The following is a 13,803-nucleotide window of genomic DNA, read 5'->3' as shown; positions in this document are numbered from 1 at the left end:
GGGAAGCTCCGGCCTCCGGGTGCGGGATTCTAGCCGGAAAAGTACACGGGGTACTTCCAAAAATGGCCGCAAGAGAAGGTGTGGTACTTCCAAATACTGCTGCCAGAGTAGGTGCTGTACCTTGTAATATAGGCACCAGAGTACATGTTGTACTTTCAAATACTGCCCCCTGAATACATGTTGTACTTCATGATACAGCTTCCAGAGTACATGTTGTACTTTCAAATACAACCACCAGGTTACATGTTATACTTCATGATACAGCTTCCAGAGTACATGATGTATTTGCAAATACTGCCCCCAGAGTACATGTTGTACCTTATAATATGGCCACCCGAGTACATGTTGTACTTTCAAATACAACTGCCAGAGCACATGTTGTACTTCATAATACAGCCTTGAGAGTACACATGGTACTTTCAAATACTGCCCCCAGAGTACACGTTGTATCTTATAATACATCCACCAGAGTACACGTTGTACTTCATAATACAACCTCCAGAGTACATGCATGGATCTAACGTGTGTGTGTGTGTGTGTGTGTGTGTGTGTGTGTGTGTGTGTGTGTGTGTGTATCTTCAGACCAAAACGTTACACCAGATCAGTGTGTGTGCACTGATTGATGTGTGTGTTTCTCATGAGTGTGACGAGTGTGTTACACCTAAAACAGGAACCCCCCTCCCGTCAGTGTGCCGTCGTCACGGCGACAAACAAACAAAGTTTATAAATTACAACTGGACGTACGAAACTAAAGGACGAGTCTGACAAGACGCAGGAGACCCGGTGGAGAAGGTCCGTGAAGAGGAGGTCCACGAGGAGGAGGTCCTCACACGGCGTCCGTCGGGAAACGAGGCGCCTCCTGTGGGCGTGGGGTGGCGGGTGGCGAGCCGGGAGGTCAGAGGTCAATCCGGCTCCCTGCTCTTGTCTTTGCACAGGTGGAGCTCCTCCAGCTTCTCCTGCAGGAAGGAGACGGGCATGGAGCAGCCGCGACTCCTCTGGGCCACAGACACCACCTGCAGGTCACACGGAACATCTCAACACCTGGAGATATGTTAGATGTTCTCCTCATCGCCGGTTAAAAATATCAACGACGGGAGGAGAACTTCAGCTCTTTGGTTGTTAACTCAATGCAGGGAGCCAATCACAGCTCACGCTGGGAAGCAGGAGGCGGGGCTAAACCCAGATGGGTCAGCTGTCAATCACCCAACCATTCACACCTTCAGAGCCTTCAGTGAACCTCTGGTTTTGGACTGAAGATGGAGAACATGGAGAAAACCATATTCTCCATAAGTTGAGCAGGAGGAGGACCCTGGCTGGAGCTCATCGAGAAAACCAAGGCAGAAGCAAAGGACGAGAGCTCGGGCAGGAGGTCACAGAGAACATGGAGAAAACCCTGGCCGGAGAACCCCGTTTAGATGGACGTCTCACCGAGTGCCTGTCGGGGGTCCAGACCCCGGGGTCGGTCTGGGTGGAGTTGTCCCACAGCGCCGGCTCCCTCCTGTCATGGCGGCGAGGGGGCGTGGCCTCGTTCTGCGGGAAGGTGAAGGCCTCCTCCTCCGAGCCTGCAGACGGAGAAGGATACGGCGTCAACGCTCCGTCTGGTCCGTGTGAGCGGCGGCGGCGGCGGCGGCGGCGGCGGCGGCGGGACGTACTCAAACTGCTTCCCTTGGTTCTGGACTCCGGGCCCGGCGTGCACGGGCAGGATCCCGCCGTCGTCCGGTGCTTCTTCTGGCACTCCATCCCCACCAGCTTCCGGCAGTGTCTGTGGCAGTTGACGCCGCAGTCTGGGAGGCGGCAGGAGAACGGCGGGGGGTTAAAGGTCGCGGGTCGTAGGTTACAAACCGGCGGCCGCCGTCATCTCTGGAGCGAGACGGTCACCTCCTACGGTTGCTGCGGCAACCCTCAACAATCAACAATCGGGATTTGGATTCCATTGTGCCGCCCATGTGCTCATGGAGGTTCTCGCGGTTGCTAAGCAGCCAGAGTTTTTCACCTCGATAGCAAACATGCTAAAAACATGCTAGCTGGCTCGGACATCAGACTCACCTTTGCAGTGGTATCCCTGCTTGATGACGCCCCACAGCTGCGAGAGGGACACACAGGGGAGAACGTGTGATCGTCACCATGGCGACTGGGGGGGGCGGAGCCAAACGGAGAGAGGGCGGCGGCGGCGAGAACTCACGAAGCCTCCACAGGTGTCGCAGAAGGTGGGTCTTTTGTAGGTGGTCTCCTGGAAGCTGTGGCCGTCGCTGAAGTTGTAGCCTAGCTTGGCGCAGATGGACATGCCCCTCATGAAGTAGGAGGTGATCTCCTCACGGCTGATCTGCCCCTGCCTGGGAGGAGGAGGAGGAGGAGGTCCGCGGTCAGAGGAACGCCGAGGTCGCCTCCGAACGGCGCCCCAGGACGCTTCCTTTACCTGTCGGTTTCATGCGTGCAGAAGGAGAAGGGAAAGTTGGCCGCGATCTTCTCAAAGTCCTCCAGCGAGATGTAGCCCTCCTGGCTGTGGTCGTAGTTCTTCATGATGGACTGCGGGGGGCGCCGTCGACAGAGGGAAGCCATTCGTTCAGAAACAGGAAGTAAAACCGGATCTCGGTCGGAGGCAGATGTTTGGAAGCCATTAGAAGATCACGATGGAGGGAGAAGAACCGAGGAAGGCCGGGAACTTACGTCCACCATCTGCTTGACGTGGCGGGAGATAGTGTCGGGGTCGAGCCGAGGGGTCACGCCGGAGCCCCACTCCGCCACCACCGGGGGTTTGACCGGGGCCACGGGCTGCACACACACACACACACACACACACAATCACACACACACACACAGATTCAGAGAGGGGAGGGGCAGGCGCATGAGAAGAAGAAAACACACTCACCACATCACACACTCCAACGTACACAGCTTTGATGTGGCCCATGAAAAGCTCTTCTTTCTGTGTGTGTGTGTGTGTGTGTGTGTGTGTGTGTGTGTGTGTGTGTGTGTGTGGCTGTTCGCAGGTGTCACGTTCTCCGAAAAACACCCAGAGCGAAGCGTTCCAGAACCACCGCATCACAGCGCAGCTCTTCTGAGCAGTAACACATTAATATCAACACGCATGTACGTTTAACACACACACACACACACACACACACACACACGCACACGTGTCACTCAAAGGAAGTTGGGCGCTTCCCCGTGTCGCCCGTACCAACGCAGAAATTCTCGCCTCTGCGGGGAAAAGTGCGATGCAGAGTGGAGACGGAGCTGCCCCTCAGCTGGAGGTAACGATGCTAACGTAGCCCTGCTAGCACATGCTAACTAGCGCCCACCCTCTCCACCCACCTGGATCTTGGGGTTCTTGGGCTCCTTAGTGTAGGACAGCTCGTAGATCTCGTCCTCGGTGTAGTAAAGATCTAAGGAGAGCTGCGGCATTGAGAGAAGACACACGTGAAACCTTCTTCTTCTCTTTCAGCGAGGAGTCTTCATCTCGTACCGTGAGCAGGTGCAGGAGGTCCTTGTTGGTCTCGAAGGGCGGCGTGCAGCTGTGGACGGCCAGCAGCTCGTTGATGTTGCTGTACAGGTGCTGCAGCTTGCTGAGGTTGATCTTCTCCCCGTCCAGGTAGTCCGGCAGCGCCTCGTTCAGCGAGATCAGGTCCTTCAGGTGGACGCCCAGGATGGGCACCTTGAAGCCGCTGCACTCGCCGTAAACGCGCCGGTAGTTTCCGTAGTTGCAGCGCAAGGAGAGCAGCTCCGTCATCTCGCCCAGCGCCTGGCGGGGAACGCCGGGGAACCGTCAGCGTCGGGCGGTGGATCCTGTCGATGGATCCGCGGCTGAGGAAATACCTTGGTGACGTCGGGAGGCAGGAGGCTGGAGGTGTCCTTCAGGCGGGAGATGGAGCTGTGGCAGAGGCCGCCCGTCACCGCCATCAGGGTGTTAAAGTTCTGCAGAGCTCGCAGTTTCTGGATGGGAAAAAACAAACCGATCAGAGCGAGCGGCGGAGGGCGAAGCGCGGAAGGATCTCGGCGTACCTGAGCCACGTGGATGAACTTGGTGAAGACCTGCGCCCTCTGCTGGGCGGTGTGTCTGCTCAGGATCATCAGCTGCACCCACTGCGACACGCCGTTGCACATCATGACGGAGCGCTCCAACGCCGGGTTGTCCCGCACCGAGCCCCGCACCACGTAGCTGCGGTAGTCTAGGAACTGAGACAGCGGCGTTTTTACCGATGTTTAAGGGAGCTTTGGACCGGCGGTGCGTTCAGGGACGTCGAAAAGCTCGGAACTCGACGTGCTCGGTTGTCGAATTAAAATCTGCCCTGTCGCAGCTTTTATGAAGCTAATTTAAGATAAGATAAGAACAACTTTATTTATCCCGAAGGAAATTGTTGTGCCGGAGTTTCAAGCAAAACATAACGATAATAGTAGGAAGGAGGGAGATAAGAAATACAATGAAATATAAAGTGTCAAAGTTAAAGCTATCAAGTGTTTTAAGGTCTTAAAAAAGTACTAAGATTTGAAGATTCCCTTCGGCTGAAGGAAGAGGAATCAAAAAGTCTGGTAGCCTCAGGTAGGAAAGACCTCCTGTGGCGTTCAGAAGAATTTACCTTGAAGATCTAGCTTCAATGCTACAATGTGTTGCTAACAGTTGAATTAGCTTCATGCCGTCCATCTCCCACCTTCTCACAGAGATCGACTTCACCGTCTTTCCACGGACGGGTCGTCCTTCTCTTGTGATTTTCCATGATTTTCTCGTAGCGGCGGCGCGTCGCACTGAAAATAAACGCCACCTTCTCACTGCTTGTTAGCTGCCGTGATGAGTATAACGCTGAAATGTCGCTAATATTGTGCTCGAGGAGAAACTGAATGTGACATTCAAGGTCTTCTTCTTCTTCTTCTTCTTCTTCTTCTTCTTCTTCAGAGACAACAGGCCTCTACATGGATGAGGCTCGCTCCGATCTGGGCGCCGTTTGCATCCGCGAATACGCTTGTAAGTCAAACTTACGCTAATAGAATGCTAAAGCTAAAAAGTTCTCAGCTAGTTACCGTGAGTTTGTTTTATCTGATCTGGCAACCCAACCGATCCACCCCCTTGTCGGCGCCCTGATGTTTTTCAGGAGGATGGGAGAAAACAAAAAAGACCATTGGCGTCACCAACTTCCTTCCTGATCGGCCGCGGGTTTCGTGGTCGAGTCACGGCGGCGGCTTGCGACAGCGGGGGAAAACACAGAAAGCAGAAGGGGGCGGGAGCTCACCGAGACGTTGCAGAAGTTCTTGAACTCCAGGTAGCTGAGATGCTCCGCCATCTCGTCGGGCTCCATGTGGTCGAAGATCAGTGACACCTTCCTTTTCTTCACCGACGGCGACGGCGCCTGGGATACGCCGACGTGCGGGCTCCTTAAACCCCACACACACACACACACACACACACACATGCCGATCACTTATAGATTACATATCGGTTCATCTCACAGATGTACGGCTGGTTTCCTCACAGGCAGGAGGTGTCGACGAGCTGCGAGTGGGTCTCCTCGCCTTCGGAGCGGACCAGCGTCCACAGGTCCCCCATGGTCTGCTCCAGGAGGGGGTCGGCCTCGAACACCGCCGGGAACTGGCTGATCCAGTGCCTTGGCGGCGAAGCGGACGCGCGTTAGCCGACGTCGACGAGATGTTTTGTTTTTTCCGAGGAGGCTGTCGGTGGACTCACCTGACCAGGTGGCGGACCTGCGCCCTCCTCAGGCCTCTCCTCTCCGCCGGACAGTCCTTGTAGGTGGAGGAAGAGTCAAGGGTCGAAACGTCACTCCAAAAACACCGCGTGGTAAATATTCAAATCAGCTTTGGCAGCGAGAGGCCGAAACAAAGCCGTCGCTTGTTCCCTGATCTGATTAATAGCCGCGGTCATGTGACCGGAGGGGCGGAGGATATAGGGTGAGGAGTTTCTGCAGGAACGTCTGAGATGGTACGACCCAGGTGTGCATCATCAGCGTCATGCGGACCGTCTGCGACGCCCGCGGGCTGGACGGCCTCCCCTCCAGATCTGCACAAGGGGGGGGGGAAGAGGGTTGTCATGGCAACACAACAACAACAACAACAACAACAACAACAACAACAGCTTAGCGGCAAGGAGGGTGGTTTAGGTCCATTTCAATCGGCGAGATCAGCCAGTGTTTGTTTTCGAGATGTGAAGCTGCCCCCTAGAGGCCGGCGCCGGAACTACACCCAAAACTATCACACGGGTGTTAGCTTAGCTTAGCTTCCCCGTGCAGCCCGAGGAGGCGGATATCTTTCCAAACCAGGACCAGGAACGGCCACGACCAACAGGGACAGGGAGATTAAATGAGCGGCGCCACAAAACCCGATTGTACGAGACGCCGACGGCTTTGGGACTGACCGAAGCAGTTCAGGCAGCGCTGGATGAGCTCGTCCAGGCTGGCGGCGCCGATGGCGGGGGCGGAGCCTGGGCCCAGCAGGGCCCGGCTGATGTCCTGCGGGCTGGGGCATGTGTTCCTGCGGCGCTGTACCAGCTTCCTGCTCCGCAGCACGCCACTGCCGTCAGGGTTGGACTTCCTGAGAGACAGAAGAGCAGTGACGGATGTATCTGTGTGTGTGTGTGTGTGTGTGTGTGTGTGTTCAGGCATCTCAGGAAACACAGCCCATCTGATAAAAACGCTGGTGTTTTTACCCTGAAAGCAAACGCGAGTTCCGACATGATTTTTCGATTTTTCTCTCGGACCTGTCAATCATCTGCCCCCCTGTGACGTCACATGTTTGACGTTCTCTAACTGTTTTTTTTTAATTTGTTGATAAAAACTTTATTAAACTAAAAATTGAGAAAAAAAGCCTGGTTGTCATGGAGACCAGAATGCAAAATAATTAAACCCCGCATCGGTGCGATTTTGTTTTTTTTTCCGAAACGATCCAAACACCTGCAAACCCCAACCCGTCCCGCTCTTCTGCTGTGACCTTTGACCCCCTCACGTATTTTACTTATTTCCCCTCTTTTTTTGATGTTGTAATAACCGTGTTGTTATGTTCTTATTTGGAAAAAGGGTCACGCCGTCTCCCGCGGCTCCAGCTCCACCCGTGGAGAACACGGGGCCGGTCCGGCGTCCAGACCCGGCCTTCGCCGCCGGCGTGCGGAGGAAGCCGGCGCCGCCAAGGCCGATGTTTTGTCACTGCCAGGAAACGGCGTGAGTTCAGAGAAACTGGTGACGAGTTCCCCGAATGACCCGACCTACATCCCCTTCTGTGAGCGCACACTAGCACTTGTGGCTCAACAGACCAGCCCGATCACGCACACACACACACACACACACACACACACACACACATACATGAGTTACCCAACACTCCTGGTTTCACACATCAAGTGTGTGATCCAGAAGCTTCTTCCCTGAAACCAGCCCATCTCGGACTCTGTGTGTGTGTGTGTGTGTGTGTGTGTGTGTGTGTGTGTGTGTGTGTGTGAGGCATATCTCTTCAGGTGCTTGTGGCGACTCCACGCCATTAGCGTTTCAGATGTTTGGGGGGGCGTCTCACTTTTGGGGGGGCAGGAGGGTGTGGTGGGTGTGGTTGTGGTGAACCACCTCCCAACAGGTTTCATATCCACAAAACTACTGGCGCCGGCTAGCCGCGCTCTGCTAATGCTAACAAGCGCGTTAGCGGCTAATCGCTATGTTTTCATGAGTGAAACGGACGAAAAAAAAAAGGGATTTAGGAGCTCCTGCTGCTCCTGAGATGTTTGACGACAGTCTGAGTCTGTCATAAAGCTGTTGTGACTGTTTCCAGAGAAGTTCATCTCCACCGGACCGTTTCATCACACACACACACACACACACACACCTCTGTTTGACGCAAAGACCAGAAGCTTCTCTTGGTTTCCCCCCCGAGGCCTGCAGACCTCTTTGCACCCCCTTCTGCACCCCCTGCCCTCACACTGGCGGGGGGAAATGCAAATTCCTCTCTTTCTTCCCTTAATTGATTAATTGAAGCCCTTTGAAGGCCCTGATTGTGTGTATCCCCCCCCCTCCCTTCCCACAAAATGCCTTCTTGTCCCCCACACACACACACACACACACACACACACACACACACACACACTCCCCCTCCCGCTCCTGCTGGAAGGGGGAAGCATCCACTGCAAGGAGCCTTTTATCCATTCACACACACACACACACACACACACACATACATATGTGGCGCCACGAATTGCCGATCAATACATTGATCCGTGGATGATCCCCCCCCCCCCCCCAGGTCACGACCTCTGCTTTGGAGGTCACAGTCCACCTTCATAGCATCTCCTCAGGCCACCTTAAAAACCCGCACGGCAACGCTCAGGGCTGATCTGATAAGCACACACACTTGACACACACACACACACACACACACACACACACACACTGGTACAACAAGGCAACTCACACTTATAGTGTCTGTGTATGTGTGTGTGTAAGAGTGTGTAAGAGTGTGTGAACAGAACTGACAGGTGAGTCTGGCAGGTACATGGACAACTGCATCAGATTGCGTGCGTGCACACACACACACACACACACACACATACACTGTAAGGGCACTTGTTTATATATGTGTGTGTGTGTGTGTGTGTTTGGTATACTGCTATGCAGGTGAGACAAATTAGCTGTGACTGCGTGTGTGTGTGTGTGTCTGTGTGTGTGTGTCTGTGCAACAAGTTTGAGTGGGGGTGTGTGTGTTTGTGACTTTGCATTTCAAGGCCGCCTACCTTTGCACGACAGTGGAGTCAACAGGCGGAACACACACACACACACACACACACACACACACCTTGGTTTCTCCTCAACTCTCTGAGAGATTTTGCACAAAAAACCACACTTGCATCTCCCACAACGTCAAGGCTTCACACGTATCTGCTGCAAACACACACACACACACACACACACACACACACACACACTTGAACTTGTTGCACATCCACCCACGCACACACACACACCCACAGGACACACACACACTTTTAAAAGTGTGTGTGTGTCCCCTCGCTCTGCGTCCTTACCTCTTGGCCTTGTTCATCGCCGTGCTCGCGTCCGCGGCTGCGCTCCTCCGCGCGGCCGTCCGTGCGCGTCCTACGGCTCCATGCGTGACCCCCGCACTCCTCCTTCTTCCCCGCACTCCTCCCTCTTCCCCGCACTCCTCCTCCTCCTCTTCTTCTTCCTCTTCTTCTTCCTCCTCCTCTTCCTCCGGGCTGATGGGGTTCCTGGTGTTGGTGTTTGCAGCGTGTGTCCGTGTGCGTGTGTGTGTGTGTGTATGTGGGGGGGTGTTCCCCACCTACCGGAATCCGTGCGCGCGTGTCCCGCCTCCAACCCGAGCGCGGGACTCGGGACCGGAACCGGCACCGGGACCGGGACGCTCGGCGTCGGCGCGTCAGCGCGGCCGGTGGAGGAGGAACTGCAGCGCGCACACAGGGGAACTTGCAACAGTTTCGATGTGCGTGTGCAAAAAGTGTGTGTGTGTGTGTGTGTGTGTAAGTGAGTGTGTGTGTGTGTGTGTGTGTGTGTGTGTGTGAGAGGAGGGGAGGGGCTCGCAAGTGAGACAGGAGTGTGAGACAGCTGAAGCGTTGTGACGGCTGATCTGCCGGGCCATCGACCGGAAGTCACACTCGCGTGCTTTAGAGACGGCTTTTCACGGCGCGTGGAAAAGGTCGGAGCCGTGATGTCACCCGACCTTTTCCGGCACTCACCTGTGGAAACCCCCCCCCCCCCACACACACACACCCACACCCGACCCCACTCCGGGCTCCTCAGGGCTGCCAGTGTTCACACAAGGGGGCAGTGTGTCCGGGCCGTCAATGCGCTGCAGCTGCGCGTGGGGGGCGTGCGTGGGGGTGGGGGGCGTGAAAGGCATCCTTGTTTCCACGCACGGCCGGGGAAGGGACATTCAACTGTGCAGAGGCTGCAGGAAGCGTGTGTGTGTGTGTGTGTGTGTGTGTGTGTGTGTGTGTGTGTGTGTGTGTGTGTGTGTGTGTTGAGTGGGGTGCAGGATTTTGACGCCCCCTGAATGCAAAGTGTGCGTGGAGAGGTGACGAGACACGGGTGACAAATGATGTTTGCAGCCACTTCCGGTGTATGGGGACATTTTTGCATTTGGAGATCAATCAATCAATCAATCAATCCATCCATCAATCCATCAATCAATCTATTTAGTCAAGTTGAAGCTTTTATTTTGAAAATCCCAGTGAAAGCGGAAGCTGAACTTTAACTACTTCCGTTCTAAGACGCTTAGTTCTTTTTTAATTTGACTCAATTTATTCGATGCGATTTGATTTAGTTTAACTTCACTTGATTTTTAATTCGTTTTCTGTCATTTAATAATTGAACCGATTTTTTATTTTATTCAGTTCAATTTGTTTTCTTAAGGATTCGTTTTTACATCATTAAACTTAATTTAAGGTTTTCATCTCTGATTTTTTTTTTCATTTCTTTTCTTTTCATCTGACTGTGTGTGACTTCATCTAATTTGATACAACACAATTTAATTTTCTTTAATTCAATTATATTGAATTCAACTTTATTTTTTTCAAAAAATGTTACTTCACTTAATCCTTTTGATTCAATTCAGTCTTTTTTTGTTTCAGTTGGTGAACTTCACTTTCATTATATTTAACTTATTCCCATTCACCTGACATCATTATATTTCACTTAATTCCATTTTGATATCATTTCATTCATTCCGATTTCACTTAATTTGATTTCATTTATTTTGATTTCACTTAAATCAATTTTAATTTCAATTTCATTTATTTTGATTTCACTTCATTTGATTTCATTTTTTTATTTCACTTAAACCAATTTTGATTTGATTTCATTTATTTTGATTTCACTTCATTCAATTTTGATTTGATTCCATTTATTTAGATTTCACTTAAATTGATTTTGATTTGATTTATTTTGATTTCACTTAAATTAATTTTAATTTCAATTTCATTTATTCTGATTTCACTTCATTTGATTACATTTTTTATTTCACTTGATCCAATTTTCATTCAATTTCCTTCAATTTTGATCTGATTTCATTTATTTTAATTTCACTTCGTTTAATTTCATTTTGATTTCACCTGATTTAATTAAATTGCTCCCCGTGGTCACCGAACGCATCCTCTGTTCCACGCCGCGGCGCAACGGCGCCACCTTCCGGCGTGAGGACGCAACGACCCGACAGCCTCTCCCTTCTTGCGATTTCACGATCGGAAACGGATCGATGACAATCACCGATTATCGATCACACATGCAAGTTATGTAAATGCTTATACACGCTAAATCTTTCCCATCTTTCCCAAAGAGCGCCACTGACTGTGTGTGTCTGCGTGTGTGTGTGTGTGTGTGTGTGTGTGTGTGTGTGTGTGTGTGTGTGTGTGTGTGTGTGTGTCGCACTGCCCGTAGAGCTGCGGCTGTCTGCGTCGGCACCGTATAATACCTGGGAGTTCCAGCGTGGGAAAAATGGCGTTGATTGATTGATTGATTGATTGATAGACAGTGATGTCTGTTCAATTTGTGATTTTCAATATCGAAAAGAAACTTGAAGTACTACAAGTCCCAGAATACTTTGTAGTTTCATGTAGCCACCAGACCCCGCCCACTCCCAGGCTCCTGACCAATGAGGGGACTCCGTTGATGTGGTTAGTTAGCGGTTGGCTGTCACTCAGAACCCTCACTTCCTTTTCGAATTATATAAAAAATCTTTAAAACTTACGGAAAAATCCAAAAATCTACAGTTTTATGACAGATTCCTTTAGATCTACTGAGTTAAATACAGATTGTATTCCCCTTGCCATTTTTCATTTATTAATTGTTATTTCTTAGATTATTTTAATTCATTAATTACTATTATTTTTTTCCCCTTATTTCTGAAATTGTCACAGGCCTTTAATCTTCTTTACTCTTATAATTAATTGATTGCATACAAAACGAATGTCCTTATGCGAGTTAATGTCATTAATAATCGATTTTATTCTAAATACAAGCCAAAAAAAAACCTCACTTCCTCACCGAGCCAGGGGGTCAAAGTTCACGCGGAACCGGAAGTAGACCCGGCTTTTTTAGCCGTTAGCATCGTCCGCGCCCACCTGCACCTCTTATTTCCACAAACACAGGAAGTGCCCGCTGTAAACAGACAGAGGGCGTTATTTTTTACTAAAATACCAATTTAATACCTCGTCTGTGGAACCCGTCCGGTCATTCCCGGTTATGTATCGATCACCGATCGGCTCCTCCACCTCCAGCGGGGCGGTCAGGAGGAGGATGGAGATGAGGCGTCGCCTACAAACATGGTGGCGTTCCGCCCCTCTCACCTTCTGATTGGGTCGGAGGACGAAAGATGGAGAAGGAGGAGGAGGATCTGCTTCCATCGCTCACTCTCACAACACGGTGAGTCTCACAACACTCATGGTGTCCTGCGGTCCACCCACACACGGCACAGCTCCGAGCGAGAGGCGGTGAACAAGAAGAAGAAGAAGGAGAAGAAGGTGGAGGTGGAGGAGAAAATCAGGAGCTCCCAGGAGAGGAAAAGCTAAAGGATTGTGTGTTTGTCTCTCCGGAGGAGCCGAGAGTATCAGCCCCGGTGAAGGATGGCAGAAGGGGGCGAGGGAGAGGAGGAGATCCAGTTCCTGCGAACGGTGAGTCCTGGTTTTCTTCTTTATTTTGCCTGGAAACTGTCTGTCCTCCAGGAGGTGCAGGGGAAGAGGGGACCTCCGTGATTTCCCCAGGTGTTTCCTTAATGCGTGATTTCCCCAGGTGTTTCTGGGGAAATCACCAAGTACCTTTGCACAACCGGGTACCTTTGCACCGCTGAGTACCTTTGCACAACTTGCCCAGAACTTGGTTCTCCACTTGGGACTTGGTTCCCCGCTTGGCTTTGGCTCCTGACCCGGATCATCTGCGGATCTCAAACCCCCCCTCCTGCAAAGAGCGGACTATTTTTGCACCTCCCTGAATGAGCCCTGACCCGCTTTGGCAGATGCTATCCGCAAATGCGTTAATTGGCTCCGGCGGCGGTGGGATGGGGGGTGGTGGGACCCCGTGGTGGGACCCCGGGTCCAGCTGCCCGGCCGGGGCTCCGGGTTCGGGTCAACCGGAGTGTTCAAAATGTGTGCGTGTGGAGTGACAGATAGGCTGGGTCCAGTGCATCTGTTAGCATCGTTATCTATTTATATCTGAGGAAAGTAGAGCCTGTCAGCGTGGGGTGGAGGGGTGGGGGGGCAGCTGGGGTCTGGGGGGGGTCAGGTTGGAGACTTGTCCACTTTAGTAGCTTGAAGTCCAATGGAGTCGAACCCGCAACTCCTACACACAAAATAAAGCGTTACCTTACGAGGCTACAATCTGCCAGAGGGGTTCTGTCTGAAGAACCCTTTAAAAGAAGGAACAACAGGGATCTGGGTGGGGGGGGGAGGTGGGGGGGGGGGGGGTGAAGACGAAACTGGAACCGGGAGAAGGTTCTCCAAGGTCTGCGGGGGGGGGGGGGGGGGTAAACCAGATCTCTGAGTCAGCTGACCTCATTTCCAGGGTCTTCTTCCCCCTCGGACCTGGAATAGACCGAGGGGCCCGGGGAGCATAGTCCTGTGTACCGCCTGAAGTACTTGCCAGTACTGGCCGTAGTAGTTGTCAGTACTGGCTTTAGTACCCATTTGTACTGCCCATAGAACCTATTACTTCTGTCTGGAGTTGGTTGTTGGTCCGGGGTACCTGTGGTACTGGCAGAAGTACTTGTTCATGCTGTCTGTAGTACCTATTAGTCCTGTATTTAGTACTTGACAGTAGTTTCTGTATTACTTTGCTGTACTGGCTGTGGTACTTGTTAATG

General features: G+C 52.0%; 2 protein-coding genes across 11 annotated transcripts in view; one reads left to right on the top strand and one right to left on the bottom strand.

The window, feature by feature from the left end:
• Nucleotides 1–515: 515 nt before the first annotated feature.
• rasgrp4 (RAS guanyl releasing protein 4) lies at nt 516–9,198 on the bottom strand. Its single transcript, XM_086165108.1, has 17 exons — nt 9,005–9,198; nt 6,362–6,537; nt 5,896–6,007; nt 5,678–5,740; nt 5,466–5,597; nt 5,226–5,367; nt 4,003–4,176; nt 3,817–3,933; nt 3,467–3,742; nt 3,316–3,396; nt 2,668–2,772; nt 2,417–2,526; nt 2,183–2,333; nt 2,047–2,083; nt 1,653–1,784; nt 1,429–1,562; nt 516–1,013 (listed from the first exon to the last, which is right to left on the bottom strand). Exons 1-17 carry the CDS (start codon nt 9,019–9,021, stop codon nt 903–905), a joined length of 2,070 nt encoding a protein of 689 aa, XP_086021234.1. The 5' UTR covers nt 9,022–9,198; the 3' UTR covers nt 516–902.
• Nucleotides 9,199–12,429: 3,231 nt separating this feature from the next.
• ryr1b (ryanodine receptor 1b (skeletal)) overlaps nt 12,430–13,803 on the top strand; it is a 49,218-nt gene continuing 47,844 nt past the window's right edge. For all 10 annotated transcript variants that reach the window (XM_086165105.1, XM_086165106.1, XM_086165104.1 and 7 more), the window contains exon 1: nt 12,430–12,619. In XM_086165105.1, coding sequence (XP_086021231.1) covers nt 12,572–12,619 — 48 coding nt within the window. In that variant the 5' untranslated portion in view covers nt 12,430–12,571. The remainder of the gene's footprint in view (nt 12,620–13,803) is intronic.

Source organism: Fistularia commersonii, chromosome 18 (assembly GCF_037954325.1).
Source record: "Fistularia commersonii isolate RoL2024-O1a breed Wild chromosome 18, RoL_Fcom_v1.0, whole genome shotgun sequence".
Taxonomy (NCBI): domain Eukaryota; kingdom Metazoa; phylum Chordata; class Actinopteri; order Syngnathiformes; family Fistulariidae; genus Fistularia; species Fistularia commersonii.
The sequence above is the reverse complement of the archived record's forward strand: the minus strand, read 5'-3'. Positions and strand labels throughout refer to the sequence as shown.

What these genes read in the sequence shown, in the direction of transcription:
- rasgrp4 (XM_086165108.1), bottom strand. An exon ending in AGTTCATCCACGTGGCTCAG is followed by an intron (nt 3,934 to 4,002) that starts GTACGCCGAGAT and finishes TTTCCCATCCAG; the next exon opens with AAACTGCGAGCTCTGCAGAA. An exon ending in CCAAGAACCCCAAGATCCAG is followed by an intron (nt 2,773 to 3,315) that starts GTGGGTGGAGAG and finishes GTGTGTGTGCAG; the next exon opens with CCCGTGGCCCCGGTCAAACC.